This window comes from Strongylocentrotus purpuratus, unplaced genomic scaffold (genome assembly GCF_000002235.5).
Source record: "Strongylocentrotus purpuratus isolate Spur 01 unplaced genomic scaffold, Spur_5.0 spur5_scaffold_18, whole genome shotgun sequence".
NCBI classification, from domain to species: Eukaryota; Metazoa; Echinodermata; class Echinoidea; order Camarodonta; family Strongylocentrotidae; genus Strongylocentrotus; species Strongylocentrotus purpuratus.
This window is the reverse complement of record NW_022145603.1, coordinates 4,429,519-4,451,954: the sequence shown is the minus strand read 5'-3', so window position 1 is coordinate 4,451,954 and position 22,436 is coordinate 4,429,519. Positions and strand designations below refer to the sequence as shown.

The window sequence follows — 22,436 nt, the reverse complement described above, 5'->3', positions numbered from 1 at the left end:
AAGTCATAATTTAATATGCAAAGAGAAAAGAAAATGCAAACATACATATACAAACTACAAATATTCCATCAATCGTCTATTTAGAGCGCAAAGGGCATTGATGTAATGGAAAAGTATATGACTTATTAGCTTTCTGATACCCAACAGACAACATGCTGAATAAAAAGTATACTAAAAAGTATATATTTCTTAGAAATTACAAAATACATGCATATATCCAAACAAAACATTCTTTAAACCACATTTAATATTGCAAATACAAAAATCAATTATAACATGGTGGATCGATATTCATTTTTTTCCATGTGTTAGTCAATGAATTTGAAAGATACAGTTATCGGTGCATACATATTTTGTTCCAAGCATTTTACTCATGCTACTTGTTACGCTATACACTCTCGTAAATAAGAACCTAATTTTTGATTGACAGTTCATGAAAAGCAAATTCAAAGCAATTACAATGGACTGTTGACAGACACCTGTCCGTAAAGACCACCTGTCTATAAAGACCATACTTTTGTTTCTCTTGAAACGATGTTTCTCAGTGCAACCTGGGCATAAAGACCAAATGCCTGTATCAAAGAATGATTTTTGTGTCTCCCTAAGGTGGTCTTTCGAGGTGGGCTTTAATATACTTACAGCTTACCTAATTAAGCAATCAATATCAAATCATGTATTGTAATAATAATTTCACGATAAGCCAATTCGTAGATACATACAACTGACAAAGTCTTTTGTACCAAATTGTCAAACCTAGAAAAATGAATACTGGATAGGTGCTCATGAAAGTTTTGCAATCAGTTTTCATTTATATACCAACAGTACATTCCTTGAAACCCAAGTGGATGTATGCCTTTCAAACGGGGCAAATAAAAGTATTCATGAAGCATCTCCACCCCCTTGGTCGTTATTTTTCTCAAAGTGGAACTTCTCCAATTTTTTAAAAACCTGTGAATATTTGTGGTCATAACCATGAACTGGTCTATTACCAACATATATACCTCTACACATATTTCGTAGCATATCAAACATGATTTGCTTCCACTGCTTAAGATATGTAATTACTATTTCTAAAGTATAAAAAATGAATGCACAATATGAAACCCTTGTTAGTACTGAAGATTATTGAAATCATTTTTCGTAATCACTCACATATAATAATCAAAACCCGAAGAAGGAATACCTTGTCAGTCATGGAAATATTTAAGTGTAATTGAAATATCTTTTGTTATTACTAAGTACAACTGCACTCTTGTTTAAGCCTAAACAATTACTTTAAATGCTGATTAATATTCATATTCATATTCATATTTATTTCATTTCCAACAGAAAGGTAAACAAAGATATTACATTTTATTTCATACATAATTCATTTTTTCAAGAAACTATACAAATAAACTTTGCACATCATAAAATTATTACAAGAAATTCTTAATTTCTGAGGAAATGGGGGGGGGGGGATCCACTAAAGAGCAGAGCTTGTAGTTTGTGGATCCCCCAGAAAAAAATAAAAATATAAATGTTTCAAATTTTGCCTACGAAGACTTGGAAAATACAAGACAATATTTCAAAATAGTAAACATACATTATAAATATAAATTATATTAATATCATTCAGATATCAACCGTTGTTGGTAACCTTTCATTTGCCTTCAATAAGGGATCCTGGTGGTCCCAGCATTATTAGCCTATGGGAATAATTTAGTAGTCATCTGGGCAGCAAAAGACACTGTGAGGGCATTTTCATCAGGCAAAGATGAATCGTATGACTGAAGAAGCAGGTAGGTCAGATGCACAAGAGACATATTGTGATATGCGCTATATAAGTACGGTATATCTTTATTATAAAGAGGTTGGTGCTAGGATGTTGGTGAATTTGTACTTATGACGGTTTCGTGAAACGATGCCTCGGTTTCTACTGGAAACATTACAAGAATCTGCAAGTTTCTAGTACAACCATCACATGATAAATGCCATGTGCCACAAGGAGCTCATTTTCATGGCACATAAAGAGGTAAAGACAGTTATTACAATAGGCTGAAAAAGTTTAAATATGTCCATATAAAGGCTGCCATATGACATTATGCCTGTATAAAAAAGTAACAACAAATGTCATCACAAGTCTTCCAATTAAAAAAGGCTACAAAATATTTCAAGTTTTAGAATATCAACAAATTATGAGACATGGAAGAAACATCCATAGTGTTGTACAGTATAACTTAAATGGAATACAGAGTAGATCAGCACACAAAAAGGTCCTCTTTAGAAGATAGTACGTTTAGAATAATGAGTACATAATGAATATTCATTTCTTGTAATTATTTCATGAATATGCAGGTTCGTGAATATTCATATAAATATACTTTTTACTAATCAAGTTGAATATTCATGATAGGAAGTCATCTGAATGATTTCATACGACCTAATGAAATGATAATGAACATGAATTAGAGGTACAAGTACATGTAAGTGTGTAGGTTACTGGTATACAGAATAAATTTTCATTTCAATATAAACTATCAAAATATTGCAACTTGCAGATTGCAACTTATTAATATTTCAAGAGATCAATATACACATCTTTACCACTTATATAGATCATCAAATAAAGAGAAACATGCAACAAGTCGATGACAGATATACATAAAAATCTATAGTTATATGATTCCCCAGAATTAATTACGTTTGATAATACTCTGCAAGGTTCCATCCCTCTAAAAAGAGATCATGGTAGAATAAACAAACAAAACAAAACAGATAATAATAATAAGAATCAGTAAACAAGGTTCATTCTTGATATTAATCAACTCCAACTTGTCTTGTGAAAAGCTTTGTTATATTTCATCCACAGAGGACAGATTTTGCACTAAATATTAATCCTCACTCCTTCACTCACTTGCCAGCAACCTGAATGAAACTCAGATTGAAATTCAGATTGAAACTATTAGAGGTGTAGTTGCTGAAAACAGACAAAACTTGTACAAAAATTCTACACCCTGTTTTACAAAAACTTTCAAAATATTCATATAGAAATACACAGCATTGGGTGAGCCGAAATATCCTATGTTCTCAATAGTGTATTAATGATCATTGATGATAAAAAGTGATCATCATTTGAAGAATGCTATCATTTCTGGAGATACAATGTAAAAACTGCCGGGGCTAAATCAGTATAATGCACTTAATAACAGTACCTTTCTGTATCTTAATAGAAACACATAGGTGAGTACCCTAAGGACCTTTCTTTGCATCTGTACTTTTTTTCAACCTCTGCTGGCCATTCATGATGTGAATGAGTGTCGAAACGAAGGCACTTTCGGGTTTGTTCATTCACAACAACTCTCATGAAAACCAACAATAGAAGATACCTTATACCCTGAAATATATATTGCAGGGTAAAATCACAAATGAAATCAATATGATTGATAAAACAACTGTCTTATAAACAGTAGATATTAATCACAACTTATTTTCAATTGATATGAATCGCAACGATGTACATAAGAGATAGGAGAATGCAAACTTGCGCTTGATTTTGATCAATCGCACTTCTTTATAAGACAGGGCCAAGGTCTCATATGAAATAAGAAAATCAATATTCTGAATTAGAAGAAAGTACATTAGTAATATTACAAAAACAAAATCCCTGTATCTCATGGAAGAGTATGCATTGTTTATAAAAGTTAAACATACAACAAAGTAATTGATCTTACAAACTTGATCAGAAATAACTACATATACATATGTACCTATATCATATGCAATTAAATTGCAAAGTGTAGTACTTTTCAGCAGGCAAGTGTATAAATTTTTCAAAATTATTTCCACTCTGCAGAACTATCTTTAGTTATAAACCTATACAGCCTCTTTCTATTTCTAAAAGCAAAGTAAACTTTAAAGTTTCATGACACTACAAATAACAACTACCTGTTCTTTTATACTAGTTGGAGTGTATGACATAGCTCATTCTAGACATACACGTACACGTATAGGAGATATGAGCGCTGTCTATGCTCAAATAGCGTCCCGTTCTCTTAATGATTTGGTTTTAATCCTGCACATGAGATATAGAATACCAGTACTGTTGATGATTACAAATGTCTGGACTGAAAATAGATCTCTTTTTACAGATTTCCCTTAATTTTAATGATAGCTGGGAACCCTGACTATACGAGATACTACATGTAGCTTGGTCTAAACGTATCAAACTTCAGTAGCACCCCCTCCTCTATATGGTTGGGACTTACCCTGCACATTAGATATAGGATACAAGACGAGTGCTTGTCAATGGTTTCAAACATCTGGACTAGAAAAACACAGGACTGGAAATAAGAGAATACTCATTTTCAAATTCTATGTTTTGCCAGATTTAAGGGATAGCTACATGTAGGAGCCCTGACTATACAAGATACCACCTGTGTCTGTCTAGACGTATATTATTTGTCTACTGTCTCCATTCTCTTGATGATTTTGTTTGACTCTGCACATCAGATAGAGGATGCCAGTGCTTGTCTGCGGTTTCAAAGGTTTCACTGTACTAGCTCGGCCTAGACATATATTATTTGTCTAGCGTCCCCATTGGCTTGATGATTTTGTTTGACTCTGCACATCAGATAGAGGATGCCAGCGCTGTCGATGGTCACAAAGGTTTGGAAGGATGGACTGGCTTGAACCTGTCTGATGAATGTCCCTCGTACATGGAAGGTCTGCAGGAGTGTACCGTCTAGCTGCCACCACTGTAAACAAACACAAGCAAACCTACAGAGTTAAGAATGAAAAAAGTCTGCTTCCTAAAAACCTATCCAATATGTTTATAACAAACAGTACAATACGTAACTATAATACTAGAAATAAGAAGAAATATCATCAATGGTGTGTTAATACAAATTTAGCATCATATTCTTGCAGACTTCATGCACCTGAAATTTGGAACTTGCTTCCAAGAAATATAACTTCAATCTCATTTTACAACAGTTTTAAACGAAATCTCAAAAGTTTCTTGATTGCGCATGACTCTCACTGAATGTATTTATCCAGCATGTTATCTCTCTCTCTCTCTCTCTTTCTTTCTTCCCCTCACATTTCCCTTTTGCTATCTTCTGACTTTTGCATCCTACCATGTTGTATTTCATGTACTTGGTTTGTGCTGGTTGTTATGCAATTTCTGAATGATACTATCCAAAACTTTACTTGCTACCGGTACTTGTTTTCTTACTATATTTATTATATCTAATTTGATAGGAAGCTGTGCAGACAAAACCTTTTCTTGATTTTGTTTACAGCTGTGCCTTATTCTGTTTTGTATTATTTCATTTTTAATGTATATGTTATCACAATTTTTGTATTATATTTAACATGAAATTGCATGTTTTTAAAGATGGAATTCAATAAACTGAACTGAACTGAAGCATCGCAATATAGTCCTTTATCCAAAATAAATGCCTGGTCACGTGTACGCTTTCAACCAATCATTTGATTAGGATCCACGCCCTCATCATCTTATAATCTAAGCTCATATATAAGTTGTACAGGTAGATGACTCTAACTGTGTAATGATATTTATGATGTCTTTTTTACCATGGTATTATGTTACTTACCTTGACATTCTCTCCGGCAGTCATCACAATCTTAGCATCAGGAGAGAACTTGATGTCCGTCACCCAAGATTTGTGCTTATGACATTCCCCGACCTCATCACCACTTGATATATTCCAGATCTACAGAAAATGAGAAGATGCTGATAATTATCTCTACCATAATTGCCAAAATTCTACAACAAAAAATAAGAATCTCTTCCGGCAGAATTAGGAATATTGTGTGTGTATATATATTTAATTGTATATGGATATACTGCATGTTAGTATTCAAAACAAAAACAAATATTTTTTAGAATAATACATGCCTTGGCAAAGGAGATTTATGTAATCATATGTTATATATTTAGAGCCAAGAAATAAGGTGTCATTCAAGGACAATAGATTTTATTATACAACTCACTTCTAGATCCTAATCAAATAATGGATTTACTGAGACTATCTCACGTCTTTCATGAAAAAGAGTGCAATATATACCTCACTTAAGAAATCCAGCCATCTGATTGGTCGAAATTGCATTCATAAACTTTAACTATTTCTGTAAAATTCCCAATAACCATGGTTACCGGGAAAATAGGTCAGTCTCCATGGTTACCCCATAGGTTTACATGTTAAAAAATGGTTTGAGCGATCGAGGATACCGTACGTGTGCGAAGAATTGGTCGGTATTTTCATACAAGACAAGACAATTCCAAACAAGACAAAAATGGCTCAAGAATCTCTCCCAAGATTTCAACTTATCAAATGCAAGACTCGCTGACAGCAAGAACAACAAAAAGGGTACGTGAAATTATCCATAAACATGTTCGTTTAGTTGCTGAAAAAGTGTAGACGTATAGACTCTAGACGGAAATAGATCTAGTTGTCAGGGTGTCTGATCGCGCACCCGATGTTGTGTGTTAAAATTATTCCTATAGAGATTGTACGCAATGCAGTCCCTATGCAGTCTACGTGCATTCCGCGACCATGCAAAAAAGGTCAATTTTTTTTTTCAATTCGAGATTCAAACCTTTATAATCTGTTGTGATCCTGAAGGTGATACTCAATAAGTGAGGTGTCATATGAAAGCGCAGGTTCTTCTCCATATTCCCCACAGGGCCGGCCCACCCCCAAAATTGTAAAAATATCTTGCTTAGACTAGAATCTAGATCTAGTCTACTCTCAAAGATACACTCATAAAAAACAACCGTGCAGATAAACTAGAGAAAGGCCAAGGTGGTGTCATTAGTTGACACTTTTGTTTCGGCATATAAAAGTATTAATGACTGCTTTAATATTCGAGAAATAGTTGTTTTTATACGCTCTCGGGAAGGTTACAATTGGGCTATTGCCCTTTGGCACGCCTCGGTCAATAGCACAATTGTAACCTTCCCTTGAGCGTATAAAAACAATTATATGCCTCATTTTAAGATTCTTTACTAATCCTGTCTTCTGATTGGTTGAAAATGCAGTCATGTTCTTAACCATGCCCGCTAATTGAAATTCATAGTCATTTTTCCCGGCTCTACCGGTTTATATCCATTTTTCATAGCACTTTTTCCATGGCTGTGAAACGTGACGTCATTTTGCTGCGATCCCCATTTTGGTCTACGTGTTACCGTATAAGTTTCTTTTGTGCGATGACCGATGCGCAATACCGTTAACGGTGTTTGAGTGCAATTCGATTTTGGTCGCTGCATTCAGGCGACGAATCTGTATTCCCTGTTCTACTGGAGCACAGCTTGTTGGATTTCATACTGTACACAAGTTATTGTTGGTGTTAATATTTATGACTTCAAAGAGATGGAAACCTAAATGGGTGAGTCAACATTTTCCTTTTTTTCGGTATATAAAATATATATTGACTGCTTTTAATATTCGAGGCATAGTTGTTTCTATAGGGTCTCGGGAAACTCACAACCTGCTAGCGCCTTGGGGTCATAGCAGGTTGTGAGTTTCCCTTGACCCTATAGAAACCACTATGCCTCTCAAAGCAGTCAATATATCCTTACTATTTCTCTCAAAGCAGTCATTAATACTATATTACTATCCAACGATTTATTAGTGTGCAGCCCGCGTTAAGGCATGCACATAGAGATCCTATTTATAGGGGCATGAGCGTATGAGGTTCATGCATGCCTATACGTGGGCTGGGCGCATCCGGGCTCTATTGTTTAGAACCAGTGACCAGGACGACGAGCTTATTTGTCAGGCATACTGTCACAAAACAATTTTGAACGAATGCTTTTTACTTCAAACAACAAGGATCTAGGGGTTTTGTAGTATAAAACAAATGGTGCATGTTTTCATTCGTTCATCATACGATCTATCCTTCCTTGTTGAGGCTGTGTGTATCTATCGTATAATGAATTCATGCGCATGCACCATTTGTATACCGTTTCTATGGTAGAAGGGCCTATGTGTGGTACTGAGGGAAACCTTACCCTCACAATCCCACTGTCATCTCCCGTAGCTAGCAGAGTAGAGTCTGGTGAGAAGCGACATGTCCGCACACTATCAATGTGATTATCCAACACCTTTCTGAGCTTGTGGGACTGAAGATCCCAAACCTGAGCCATGAGTGAAGGAAAATCATTTCAGAAATTACTTAATTAAATTGTTGGAGGTTCCCCACCACTTTCATGCAATTTCTATAACAAGCTTGTAAGAAAGTTAATCTTGAATCCAAAAGAATAATGATATTTGAAATTTATATATTTGAAATTTATTAGCCTTACAGCAAGTATATATATACAGTCAAACCTGCTTTAGTGACCATCTGTCTACAAGGACCACATTTTTAGTTTCCCTTGAAAATGGTTTCTCATTGAAACGTGTACTAAAGGAATCTGTCTACAAAGACCACATTTTGTGTTTCCCTTGGGTGGTCACTATAGACAGGTTTGACTGTATTTTAAAAGGAACTGCAATAAAATGACATGTAGATGTGAAAGTTTTAGAATGTGCTATCACCATGATAGCGGTCCCACATGCTAATATGAACCATTAAAAAATAAATAAAAAAGTAAGAAATGATATAAAATAAGAGATAATGGGACAGAGAGAGGGGGAGAGAAGGGGTGAGAGCAAGAGCAAGAGAGAGGGATAAAGAGATAGAGGGATAGAGAGAGGGAGAGAGAGAGAGAGAGAGAGAGGGAGGGATGGAGAGAGGGGGAGAGAGAGAGAGAGAGAGATAAAGGGGGGGGGAGAGAGAAAGAGAAAATGAAAAAGAAAGCAAGAGAGGTTCCATATGCTAATATGAACCATTACAAGATAAATTAAAAGGAAATAACTGCAAAGAAAGATAATGAGACAGAGAGAAAAGCAAGTGAAAGAGAGGGAGGGGGAGAGAGAGGGAGGGGGAGGGAGAGAAAGAGAAAAGAAGGGGGAGAGAAAGAGAAAAGAGGGAGAGAAAGAGAAAAGAAGAGGGAGAGAAAGAGAAAAGAAGAGGGAGAGAAAGAGAAAAGAGGGAGAGAAAGAGAAAAGAAGAGGGAGAGAAAGAGAAAAGAAGAGGGAGAGAAAGAGAAAAGAAGAGGGAGAGAAAGAGAAAAGAAGAGGTAGAGAAAGAGAAAAGGAGAGGGAGAGGAAGAGAAAAGAGGGAGAGAAAGAGAAAAGAAGAGGGAGAGAAAGAGAAAAGAAGAGGAAGAGAAAGAGAAAAGAGGGAGAGAAAGAGAAAAGAAGAGGGAGAGAAAGAGAAAAGAAGAGGGAGAGAAAGAGAAAAGAGGGAGAGAAAGAGAAAAGAAGAGGGAGAGAAAGAGAAAAGAAGGGGGAGAGAAAGAGAAAAGAAGAGGGAGAGAAAGAGAAAAGAAGAGGGAGAGAAAGAGAAAAGAAGAGGGAGAGAAAGAGAAAAGAAGGGGGAGAGAAAGAGAAAAGAAGAGGGAGAGAAAGAGAAAAGAAGAGGGAGAGAAAGAGAAAAGAAGAGGGAGAGAAAGAGAAAAGAAGGGGGAGATAATGAGATATGGGGGGGGGGGGGGGGGTAAAGGGGGAGACACAAACATACATGTAACTTTGCTGTTTTAATGACCCAAAACAATGAAAATAATGAGTTATAAAGAGACATGGGGGATACAGAAAGGCAGACAGAGTGAAAGATGAGAAGAGAAAGTGAATGGAGAGAGGGAGAGAGAGGAGAAAGAGGAAGAAGAGTGAGAGAGACTGCATCATACCTTCGCTGTTTTATCCACTGACACGGATGCAACCATTGAGTGATCAGGAGAAATAGCACACATGAAAATCCAATCGGAATGAGCCTCGATGGTTGCTAAGCAATGCCCAGTACTCAACTCCCAGATCTGTAAAAAGAAAAATATCACAAGGGCATTATTCTAACAATAAAGAGATAATCAGTGTATAAGATACATGTACTGTATATCTGCAAATGAAACAGAAAATATTGGTATTAATGGAGGAGAGATCAGATTCATGTTGATAATTTTCTCAAGAAAATAGTTTTATCTATATGCAATAAAACTTTGTCTGTACCTGTGATTAGCCTCAAAAGTTTACAAGAGGAAAGTGACAAAAAATGCAGAAGAAAGAAAATGAAAGAGAGAATGAAGGGAGAGAGATAGCGAGAGAGTTAGAGGAAAAACAAAATAATTACAGAGAGATAGACAAAACGTGAAGAGAGAGACAGACAAAGAGAAAGAATGAGATTGAGAAAGACAGTTGATCTTAATTCAATGTGCCTTCAAAGAAAGAGAAGGTAGAGATACATACTGTCCATGTAGAGAAGGATAGAGAAAGGGAGGGACTAGAAGAGAAAGAGAGAGAGAGAGAAAGAGAGAGAGAGAGAAAGAGAGAGAGAGGGGAGAGATAGAGAGAGAGAGGGGAGAGATAGAGATAGGGGAGAGATCAAGAGAGAGAGAGGAATAGAGAGAGAGGAATAGAGAGAGGGGAAGAGAGGAGAGGGAAAGAAAAAGAGAGAGAAAGGGAGAAAGAGGGGAAGAGAAAGAGAGAGATAAAGAGAGGGGAGAGAAAGAAAGGGAAAGAGCGATAGAGAGAGGGGGAGAAAGGGAGAGAGAGAGGTGAATACAAAGATATATTGATAATCATACCTTTAATGTGGCGTCACGCGATGATGAGAGTATCTTAGCATCATTCTGATACAGCTGACACTGTGTAACAGCTTTGGTATGACCTCTACACTCAATCACCTCTCCTCCTTCAGGCCAGATCTACGTGACAAACAAAATGAACATCTGTACACAAATGGTTCATTCCAACAATTGTTAAATTTAGATTTTTTATAAAATACAAACAAAATAAGAATTTGGTATCCTCTTACACACTATGGCCCGAATACACAAAGGAGGTTTGTCGACAAACCTTGGTTTTCGTACGTCATATGACGCGTTTTACACATTTTTTACAAACCTGGTTTGTAAAGAACAAAAGGAGGTTTTGCGAAACAAATGAGAGTTTGTACAATATTGTAGACAACGCTTCTGAAGTAAAAATAAGGGTTTCAACTTAGAATGACTTGTATTTGCCCACACGATGTTACCATATGACAAATAGGAGAGAATGAGTGAATTAGAAATCATAAACAATACATTTCCTGGTAAATAATATTTCAGCTTTGACAATAATCCTGTAGTTTTACTAATCTTTGTAGAGATCATGGCAATATGGGATTTCCAAGACAATGTTTCATCTATGAGAATACCTAAAAATTGAATATTTGAGACTTTTTCAATAATTGTTTGATCAATATATAATGGTGGAACTTGATTTTTCAATTCTTTTTTGTTGCACTGAGCTGTTCTAAAAAGAATACATTTGGTTTTGTCTAAATTAAGCGATAGTTTATTTACCTTTAACCACAGAGATACATTCTTCATGTGTTCATTAAACTGGTCTATCAGTGAGTATAAGTTATTATGGCTTAAGAACAAAGAAGTGTCATCAGCAAATTGTACAAATTTTAAGGAATGAGAGGAGTTGCATATGTCATTTATATATAAAAGGAAAAATAGGGGGCCTAAATTTGACCCTTGAGGAATTCCAGATTTAATCAGTAATTTGGTAGAACTATATCCATTATATTCAGTAAATTGGTACCTTTGTGAAAAATAACTCTTAATCCAATTCAATGCAATACCTCTGATTCCATAATTAACTAATTTCTTAAAGAGAATGGAAAAATCAATGGTATCAAACGCCTTACCCAGGTCCATAAAGACACCAAATATAAACTGTTTTGAATACAAGGCATTAACAATGATATCATGAACAGATATTAAAGCATGGTCAGTAGAGTAATGGGTTCGAAATCCAAATTGATTATCATGTAATATATGGTGTTTAGATACAAAATTGTATATACGATCATAGACTAATCTCTCCATGATTTTTGAGAAGCATGTCAGAAGTGATATAGGACGATAATTACCAATAGTGTGTTTATCCCCCTTTTTAAAGATTGGGATAATTTTGGATACTTTTAGTTGTGAGGGTACTATTCCCATTTGTAGAGAGAGATTAAAAACATAAGCTAAAGGTTTTGTAATAACATATCTGACATACTTAACAATATCTGGACTAATATCATCCCATCCACACGACTTTCCATTTTTAAATGGACAGTTAAATACCCTCAATATTTATAGCCTAAATAAATATCAAAATGCTGTGTTTGTATTCAAATGTATTAAAGGTAATGCACCATCATCTTTTGCCACTATGTTCCAAACTAACTCTAAAATACATAAATATAATACTCGAAATAGTCTAAAGTTACACATTTGGAATATTGATAAACAGTACATGCAACAATCGGTAAGGTATACAGGGCCCATAGTATGGAATTCTCTTCCATCCTCTCTTACTCAATATGTTTACTTAAACTCATTCAAGAAAAATCTTAAAATATATCTATTATCCCTATAATTTGTTTTAGTTTAACACCTATTTTAAAATAAAATATAATTTGTAAATAACCATAAGAGAGAAAGAAGGGGGAGGGGGAGGGGGAGGTGGTGATGGGGGGGGGGGGGGATGGGAGGGAGGGAGGGAGGGAGGGGGGGGGGGGTAGAACAAATACATGCGCAATACTCATTATTATGTTATATCTGTGTAATTATTTTATTCATTTGGACGCCTGAATCAACAAGCTAACATAAGCTTCCTACAGGTGCTCCCTTTTCCTTTTACTCATTTTCACAGTTTGTTTAAATTAATTTAATTTAATGATCATGATTTGTATATTTTAAACTGTCTGTACTTTATCACATGTATATATTTGTATGTTTTTTAACGGAAATAAAGTTTTTTGAATTAAAAGGAGGTTTGAGCTCAAACCTTGCTTTGTGAATTCGGGCCTATGATGATTAAATCACTCTCATTTTCTCATTATTCAGTGATCATATTTTTCTTCAATCATTTTGTACTTTATTTACCTATTTCTATTTCATTAATCATTACTATTTATTTTGCTGGTGTGTAAGCAGCTATTCATGAGTTGTAGTATGGATATGAGTACATCAGATATGCTTGCTTTCTTGGTGTCTTGTCTGTTCCAGACATTGGCGCTCAAGGCTTTCCATCTACTTCTATCTCTGGTCCTTTGTGATGTGACATTCCTTCTGTTACCGATCAGCCCAATGATCTTATCCATGTATTTGATGCACTGTCTCCATCTGCTTCTCTTTCCCTCCATGTTACCTCTCATTATCCTGCTGTTACGTGCCTTCTCTTCTCATAATACGCCAAACAAACTGGAGTTGTCTGTTCCTTTTTGACACCTTTTTTTACTCTGATCGTGCATGATAGTTAGTTTTAGTATTATCTTTGTTTTGTGTTCTGTTCTTTTGTTATCTTTTTCCTGTATGTGTGTTTTAGGGGTAGGCTTTTATATAAGGAATCCCTCCTTTCTGCCTATCCCAAATGCTCTTATAAATTGCCATTGCATTTGTAATCTTTTTATTTCATTTTTTATAACTCCATTCTGTATTGGTATGTTTTAAATGTTTTTATGAAGAGTGTTGAATAAACTTTGAACTTTGGACTTTGACCTTCCTTATGATGTTAAGGAGGGATCTTTCGACACATGCCTTATTGAGCACTTCTTTGTTTCATATTCTGTCAGTCCAAGGTATCATATCATAAGATATAGAAGAATAAAATCCAAGATAGACATTCACAGGCATATTTTCCTCTCTGGTTTTCACACAGCAATTAAAAGAGACAGTGTGAAAGCACTTACTTTGATGAGACCATCACTAGAGCAGGTAACGAGTGTGTCGCCCTCTCTGGTGAACAGGCACTGACGGACATCCATGGTGTGAGCTTCAAGAGAACGTTCTACAACATGGGTTTCTACATTAGCTACCTGTTGGAAATACGGATGGGTAAAGAATGAATTACTGCACACTTAAACGTTTTGTATAGCGCATAACACATATGCATAATTGCCTGTCTCTATGTGCTTTACAGAAGGGAATACAAAAGGAGTGGAAATGGTGCACTGGGTTCATAGTTGTGAGATTTTATAAAGTGCTCAATAAGTATGTTTTCAAATTGCTTCTGAACCTTTTGTACGTTTCTATACTTCTAAGGTATTTCAAGCATTACATTTTATTACGTTTATGAAAATCACTTGTAATCAAGCACATGTTGGTTTGCTACACACTGATAATTATAGGCCTATGTGTTACCTTAACTACACCTCCATCTGATCCGTAAGCCACCTTGGTGTTATCACTCGTCAACGCAAATGCTCTGATCCTCCGAGATTCCTCACTTACTACGAACGTCTGATCAACATTTCTACCGTCAGTCACCTGTTAATACAACAATCAAACTGGTTATGGTCATCTTAAGATAAAGTAGTGGAGGTGTGATGTCTCATTGCACCCTCTATACAGCCAACGATGCCTCAGCGGTACCCGTTGATCCCCCATGATGCCCTTTATGCTCATGTTAATTGAGAGCTGATTTGATGAGATAACCACCTGCCAGTGACCTAGCAGGGAGGTCTAATCCCTTCATGCCAAACTAGGGCAGAGGGGCTTTAGCCGTTTTATCGACTGACATGGATGCAACCAATGAGTGTCATTCTCTTATCTCTCAATCCAAGGGTTGAGGGTTCAAATCCACATCTTTGGGCAAGGCATTAATCCACATTTGCCACTCTTCACCCAGGCAATTACAAGCCAGTTTTATAATAGTTGCAGGGCACGCAGGAAGAACAGCATTGATGTTAAGTGGTGGTTATTTTACCTGATTGCTAAGAAAGCATAAATGCTTGTTAGTAAGCAACCAGACGGCTGACGGCTTTACAGCCTCTCTGATGGACCGGGTAATGAGGATTAATGCCTTACCAAAGGGCAATAGCGAATCGACTTGGTTTCGAACCCGGGTCACCGGATTACGAGACCACTGCTCTACCGACTGAGCTATCACGCCTCCGGGTAAACAATGTTTATTCCCATTATCCTAGAAAGTTGGGTTCTGGCCATGGATTTTAAATAGTCAATCCACAGTGCCTGCTAGTTTGCATCTATTTATTCATACGCATTCATAAAAAAATTGTTGTGATGCATGGGTTTGTTTTGATATTTGATTTTGATCCTTTTCAGAACTCAACCTTCTCTTTCAATGGCACAAAGAATATTTCTTACCAGGCATCTGTTCTTGTTGTCACCGGCAACCACAAACTTGAGTCTTTTATCGCCATCGCAGAAGCAAGCGGTGAAATCTCTCTTCCACACACTATTCAAATCAGTGTGACCATACTCCACCTTCCAAGTCTGAAAAATACAATTAATAATTCTTTACGCTTTCAGTAAATAAGCTACTATCAAATGAGTGCATTTATCATTCATTTATTACCAATAATGATGTATATTTAATTTTTTCGCAAGCTAATAAACTTGTCATTTTGTACCTAATTTTCATGTCATAATTGGTCATTTTATATTTACTTTTTTCCCATTTTCCGCCTTTGTGATTTATGCCTATCCAGTGGTGGGCAGAACTTCACTGGCGCCATTTAAATCCTAAATCCTGAGAAACCGGAGAATGAAAAACTAAAAAAAAAAAATAAATCCTTATTTACTTTATATAGCGCTCATATCTGTCCAAGGAGATGCTCAAGGCATCTACAAAGTGACACTTAAAGCGTTACAACTTCTGCAGCAGGACTTTTAAAGCAGTTTACTTCCTCATGATCTGAAAAGTCTTTTGTGGTAGAAAACAATTGATCATGACTTACCCTGACGGTTTCATCATCTGAAGCAGACACCAACCTTTCACCTTTGACATCAAACTTGACACTCATCACCCAAGACGTGTGACCCTTGAAGACGGCTACTGGCTTGTAACGTCTTGTCTCCCATAACTGAGTCATAAACGACAGAAAGAATGACAAAAAGGTATATGATTTAAGTGCTTTCATGGTCATCTTCTACACACATGTATGAGTCCTGTCAGATAGAACAATTGGGACAATCCCTTTTTGCAGGCTGTTAATCTTTTGTCTCCAATACTTTTAACCTTCTTCTTCTTATGATCTTAATGATCTTCTTTAATGTCATTTGATCTGTCGCCTTCCAAGTCTGACACCATCCTAATTCTTGGTCTTCCTCTTCCCCGTTTGACATCCATCTTCCTTTCCAAGATGTTCTTCAGCATGGTTCTAGGACACCTACCCCCTGGACATCCATCCCCGGACATCCACCCCCCTCCCCACGACAACTACCCTCAGTAAACTACCCCCTAGGGCAACCACCCTCTAGGAATACTACCCCCCGGGACAACTACCCCCAGGACATCCACCCCCGGACATTCACCCCCCCCCCCCAGATAACTACCCTTAGTCAACTACCTCCTAGGGCAACCACCCTCTAGGACGACTACCCCCCGGGACAACTATCCTAGGGGCAGTTGTCTAAGGGGTAGTTGTCCTAGAGAATGGTTGCCCTAGGGGGCGGATGTCCTCGGGGGTGGATGACTGGGGGTGGTAATACGGGGGGTGGATGTCCAGGGAGTAGGCGTCCGGATACGCCTCAGCATGTTATCCCCATATAAGATGTGCCCTATCAAGCTTGTCATCCGTCTCCAGATCATTTTTTTCCCCAAGCTCCTTTGTTCATTCGCTCTATCCAGCACTTCTTCGTTGGTGACCCTGTCCCTCCAACTAATAAATTTCATTACTCTCCACAGCCACATTTCCAAACTGACAATCAACCTTTCCTCTGCTCTCCAGATTGTCCAAGTTTAAAGGCATTTTTTATCAATGTTAAATCTGAGATGCACGGCCCTACGTAATATCAGTGTTTGTGATATGGTGTAATATTGAAGCCCTAAAAAATTGCGCTTCAAAATTATCATGAAGTGCCTGAAAAAAGTAAAAATCCTTGAGTGACCAGTTTTACCATATTTATTTTCCTCAATAGACTATAGTATTATAAAAACTGTTAGGGAAGCAAAAAAATCATAAATATTTTGATAATCAGACAGGCGATCGGCTTGCAAAAGTCATGGTATTCCTGACTGACCTAAAGGTTTATAATTATGATTGCAGCATGAGCTAAATCCAGAAATTTGTTTCAGAATCTGAGGTAATGTTACTGAGTCACTTTAAGAGCAATCAAAGGATACTACATGTATACAAAGAATGGTAAACCTTTGGATGTTTGTAGCGTCTCGGCATGGGCACTATACTCACCACAATCTCATAGGATGAAAGACCCCCTGCGATGATGTCACCTTTAGGACAGAACTCACAACACAAGACCATGTTGGCTTCACTCATACACTTCCCAACCAATGCCCCGTCCACGATCGTCCAGACATGGACATCGCTGCCCCCTGTGGTGGCCACGTACTGACCGTCCGGTGAAGGGCTGGCGTTGATGACCGACGTCGTGTGACCAGTGTACGACATGACCGGGTCAGACATTGCTGAGGATGCATCGAAGACCTGCTCGAATGGAGATGGGGAAAATGAGGGAAAAAAATGAACAATGGAAAGGGTGATGATGATACAAATGATCATGATGGAAATGACGATAATGATGACAAAAATACTTGCTATTCTTCTTTTTTTTCACAAGTTTTATGACCGACATGGTTTGATAATAATCTCATTCATGATAATGGTGGTTTCTTATTTTGTGATAACAAAAAAAACTTTTCCCATCTCTCTATCTCTCCCATGTATGTCCAATGTCTAACATTGGTACATGTGTATGTTTAAATCTATCTTCCTTGATTTTGTGTCTACTTCTCTATACTTTAAAATATGATCATACGTTTTTACCTCCTTCCCTCTTTTCCTCCATCCCTACCTCATCACCCTTTCACTCTGTGACTGTGTGCGTGTCGTTTCTATATTTTTATGTACACTTAACAACTTCAAAATGTTCATGCCCTTACCAAGGTTTGTAATTTTCTAAGTATATGAAAAATGTATTTGTCCAGATTTATGTTTCTTGAGAATCTTGTAGTATCTAGTATCTTGAGTAACAAAAAACAAACATTAAATTTACATGAATATTATTAATCATTTAATAGTTAACTGTATTTGAGGAGGCGCGATATCTCAGTTGGTAGAACAGTGGTCTCGTAATCTCGAAACCAGGTCGATGCTAGTGCCCTTTGGTAAGGCATTAATCCTCATTACCAGGTCCCTCGGAGAGTACCTAAAGCCGTTGGCCGTCCGGTTGCTTACTAACAAGCATTTATGCTTTCTTAGCAGTCAGGTAAAGTAACCACCACTACCACATCTAGCTAAGCCTTTCACCTTGTATCCCTGTCTCTTCTTACCTTTACTTTGGTATCGTCAGAGCATGATATAATATATCTATCGTCCAGTGTATAACACAGTGCTCTGATCACAGAGTCACTCGCACGGATCATCTTCCTTCTGTCTTCTGTCAAGTCAAGGATCTGTAAAAATTATTATGTATAAGAATACATATTACTAAAATTTTACTAACATATTTCTAACATATTACAAACATATTACTTACATATTAGTAACATATTACTTACATATTACTAACATATTACTTACATATTTCTAACACAATACTTACACATAACTAACACATTACTAACATATTACTAACATATTACCAACATATTACTACCAGTGACATACTGACATAATACGTACACATTACTGACATATTACCTACATATTACTTACATATTACTTACATATTAATAAGATATTACTTACATATTAATAAGATATTACTAACACAATACTAACACAATACTTACACATTACTAACATATTACTAACATATTTCAAACATATTACCAACATATTACTACCGGTGACATATTACTAACATAATACTTACATATTACTGACATATTACCTACATATTACTAACACATTACTAACATATTACTTACATATTAATTACATATTAGTAACATATAAGTAACATATTACAAGCATTTAACCAACATTTTACAAACATATTATCCGACCAAAGGATCGCTCTCTCTCCTTTATTCCATACCTCTCTCTTTCTTTCTCTCATTCTTACCTCAATGAGTCCATCTAGAGAGCACATAGCTATCTTTGTTCCATCGTGAGAGAATATCACCCCTGTACCAATCGTATGTTTCTCTCTCTCTCTCTATAATCTCCTCCCTTCCCCCCCCCCCCCCCCTCTCTCTCTCTCTCTCTCTTCCCCCCCCCCCTCTTTTTCTCTCTCTCTCCATCTCTCTATCTCATTCTTACCTCAATGAGTCCATCTAGAGAGCACATAGCAATCTTTGTTCCATCGTGAGAGAATATCGCCCTCAACCAATCGCCCGGGATCTTCCTAATCATAGCCTGGTGAAGGGGATATCCTCCGTTGGGTATCCGCCACAGTTTGACGTTTGAGCTTGAACATGTGACCATGGTTTGACCGTCAGGTGATATCTCACACCAGTTGACCCAGTTGTTATGAGCTTCAATGCTGAATGCTTGCTTGCCAGACTCACTACTCCAGAACTGTAACAAAAAACAAGAGAATTGTAATGTAGGTGATCTGACATTTTCTTACAATGTATAATAATTATGTTATGTGTATACTTGTTAAAGATAAAGACCAGTTATATGGACATGCGATTGCATTGTGAAAGAAACGTTGTGGAATCGATCAGAAAAGGTTGATCATCTAGCATATAAGTATTGGTGTGTATTGCAAGGTACTGGATTCATCAAAATGATAAGAAATTTGGCCCAGTCTTCGTAAAGTTACAAGCACTGTACACAGAAAGATGTATATGGGACTAAGCACACGTGCGCGACACATGCGTTTATCTCTCACAATAGATAAACTAATTTACCAAATATATCAATTAGTAGGCGGTTTCCCGGCAAAATTTTTATCATGTATTAGTCAAAAAATATTCTTTCACACGATTAGTAATAAGAGCTTCCATTTCATTTTTTGAAATTGGGGCGTTTCCAATACTGGTCTTTACCTTTAAGGGGTCATTTTTAATTAGCCAATTTAGTGCTTATCATGATCCTGACACTATTATTCCTATGTATTTGTTATTGATTTGTAATTTTTTAAAAGTGGAAATAAATTGAATTGAAAAGAATTGAATTCATGTTTATTTTGTCTAGGATAGTGGTTACGGTTAAACAGGCTAGTTTGTAGATACAATCTGCGCATAGGCAGATAAAGGTAATTTGTTTGATATAGGTTTTCCTAGATAGATGGCGCAATATAAGCAAACAGCTTTGTTTACTCGTAAATTAAAATGGCGCCCATGTCTGCGCATGCACACTGTTATAACCGTAAAAGGGTGTATTTGAATCTCGATGAAGTCTGTGCTTTACCTTTACATAGCCATCTTCTCCACAAGATAAGACATGGTCTCCAGCAGCATTGAACTGAGCACACATCGTTACCCCTGAATGTGGAGTGTTAGTCATCAGGAGGGAATCTCTTACTAGGTATTTATTGCTGTGAGAAAGAGAGAACCAAAAGATACATGTGATGATAACAGAACAGGTGGGTGTTTCACAAAACTTGTCATCAGTGACAAATGACAGTTTTTGTTATATGCTACTAAAATCCTTGCTTCTGATTGGTTATCATCAGATTTGTCACTGATTTTTGTCATTTGTCATTGAAAAAAAGACTTTGTGAAACGAGTCCTAGAACAGGAGATTTATATAGACAAAAACTAACAGATATTCTGGGCCCTGTGCCACAATAATTTACGATTAATTGTATGTATCTCGTTTGATGAATTATAACTTTACAATAAATAGCAAAATTGCCTTCAATTTCACGCTACAGAGAAACAAAATGCCTGGTTAAATACAATTGCATTGTACTGCAGCAAGAATGGAGTATGGCTGAAGCAATGCAAAGGAACAAAAACTCTTTGACCCTTGACCTTTTAATTTTCCACTATTCAATGTAAAAACCAATCTACTTGGCTCTGACCAGTCTTCTAATTTTTTGACAAACCTCAGTGTTATCTGGCTTTAGCAAGGCAAGCTGGATATATACAGGACTAAAAAGTGTTTTGACCTTTCACCTTTTATGTTGAACTGTGACCTTTGACCTACCTACCATTTTACGTAGAATCCACTTTGCTTGGCTTTGACTAGTTTTATAAATTGTTGTAGCGTAACAAGCTGGGATATAAAGGACTGATACAGTGTGTGACTTTTGATACATGACCTTCAAACTTTTACCTTTGTATTAACACGTGTCAGACTGTCCTGACCTTTCATCTTTGATGTTGAACTGCAACCTTTGACTTTCCACCATTCTACCTAAAAGCCACCTTGCTTGTCTTTGACAAGTTTTATAAATTGTTTGGCAAATCTTTGCAGTATCTGGTTGTAGCCCAAGAAGCTTGGGACAAAATGGATAAGTACAATATTTGACTTTTCCCATAAGATCTTCTACATTTGACTTACCAGCATTCAACGTAGAAAACCTCTCTGCTTTGCTTTAACCAAACTTATAGATCGTTGACCGACCTCAGTGTTATCTTGTTGTAGCAAAGCAGGCTGGAGACATACAGGACTAAAGAAAGTTCTGACCTTTCACCTTTAATGTTTTACTATGACCTTTGACTTACCACCACTATTCGTATAAGCCACTTAGCTTGGCTGTGACTAAACTTTTTTAATTGTTTACAAACCTTTTTGGTTAAAGTTGTAGACTAACAAGCGGGTGACATAAGGGATTGATACAATTTTTTGACTAATCACATATGACCTTTTAACTTTGACCTTTGACTTACCACCACTCAACGTAGAAACCATTCTGCTTTGCTTTGACCAAACTTATAGATTGTTGACCGACCTCAGTGTTATTTTGTTGTAGCAAGGCAAGCTGGAGACATACTGGACTAAAAAGTGTTTTGACCTTTCACCTTTGACGTTGAACTGTGACCTTTGACTTACCACCACTCGACGTAGAAACCATTCTGCTTTGCTTTGACCAGTCTCCTAGATTGCTGACATACCTCGGTGGTATCCGGTTGAAGAAGGGCAAGTTGTAGGACGTCGGGGAGGGGTGATTGCATGAGGAGATGTGCATTCACACTCACAAAGTACTGGAACTGACTCACAATGTCTTTAACCTGATGAAACGACAAAGAATGTGTGGCAGTGTGAACAATACTGTTACAGTTGTAATTGAATAAAGATTTATAACATGTATAGCAGTTTGTACGTGTTTATCTATTTTGTATGCCAAATATCACAGGCTCAAAAGAAACAAAAGTTGGCATCTTTTACAAGCTTTGAATGAATGTCATAGAATCACTCGTGCAAAAAGAAAGGGAGAGAGAGAGAGAAATACTAGTTAATGTGAGATTATGGGTTTTCAAAAAAAGTTATTACAGATTTTGACGCACCATTATTTGAATACA

General features: G+C 36.7%; 1 protein-coding gene across 1 annotated transcript in view; it reads right to left on the bottom strand.

Annotated features, from left to right (window-relative positions):
- Positions 1-1,466: 1,466 nt before the first annotated feature.
- The window catches only part of LOC591503 (apoptotic protease-activating factor 1), a 42,239-nt gene continuing 21,269 nt past the window's right edge, over positions 1,467-22,436 (bottom strand). Inside the window, exons 11-24 of the mRNA XM_030989077.1 lie at positions 21,967-22,145; positions 20,377-20,503; positions 19,279-19,536; positions 18,345-18,467; positions 17,245-17,499; positions 15,790-15,915; positions 15,197-15,325; positions 14,231-14,356; positions 13,780-13,905; positions 10,631-10,750; positions 9,740-9,865; positions 8,018-8,143; positions 5,598-5,717; positions 1,467-4,736 (exon numbers count right to left, since the gene is read on the bottom strand). Of these exons, the coding sequence (XP_030844937.1) occupies positions 4,548-4,736; positions 5,598-5,717; positions 8,018-8,143; positions 9,740-9,865; positions 10,631-10,750; positions 13,780-13,905; positions 14,231-14,356; positions 15,197-15,325; positions 15,790-15,915; positions 17,245-17,499; positions 18,345-18,467; positions 19,279-19,536; positions 20,377-20,503; positions 21,967-22,145 (2,130 nt within the window). The 3' untranslated portion in view covers positions 1,467-4,547. The remainder of the gene's footprint in view (positions 4,737-5,597; positions 5,718-8,017; positions 8,144-9,739; positions 9,866-10,630; positions 10,751-13,779; positions 13,906-14,230; positions 14,357-15,196; positions 15,326-15,789; positions 15,916-17,244; positions 17,500-18,344; positions 18,468-19,278; positions 19,537-20,376; positions 20,504-21,966; positions 22,146-22,436) is intronic.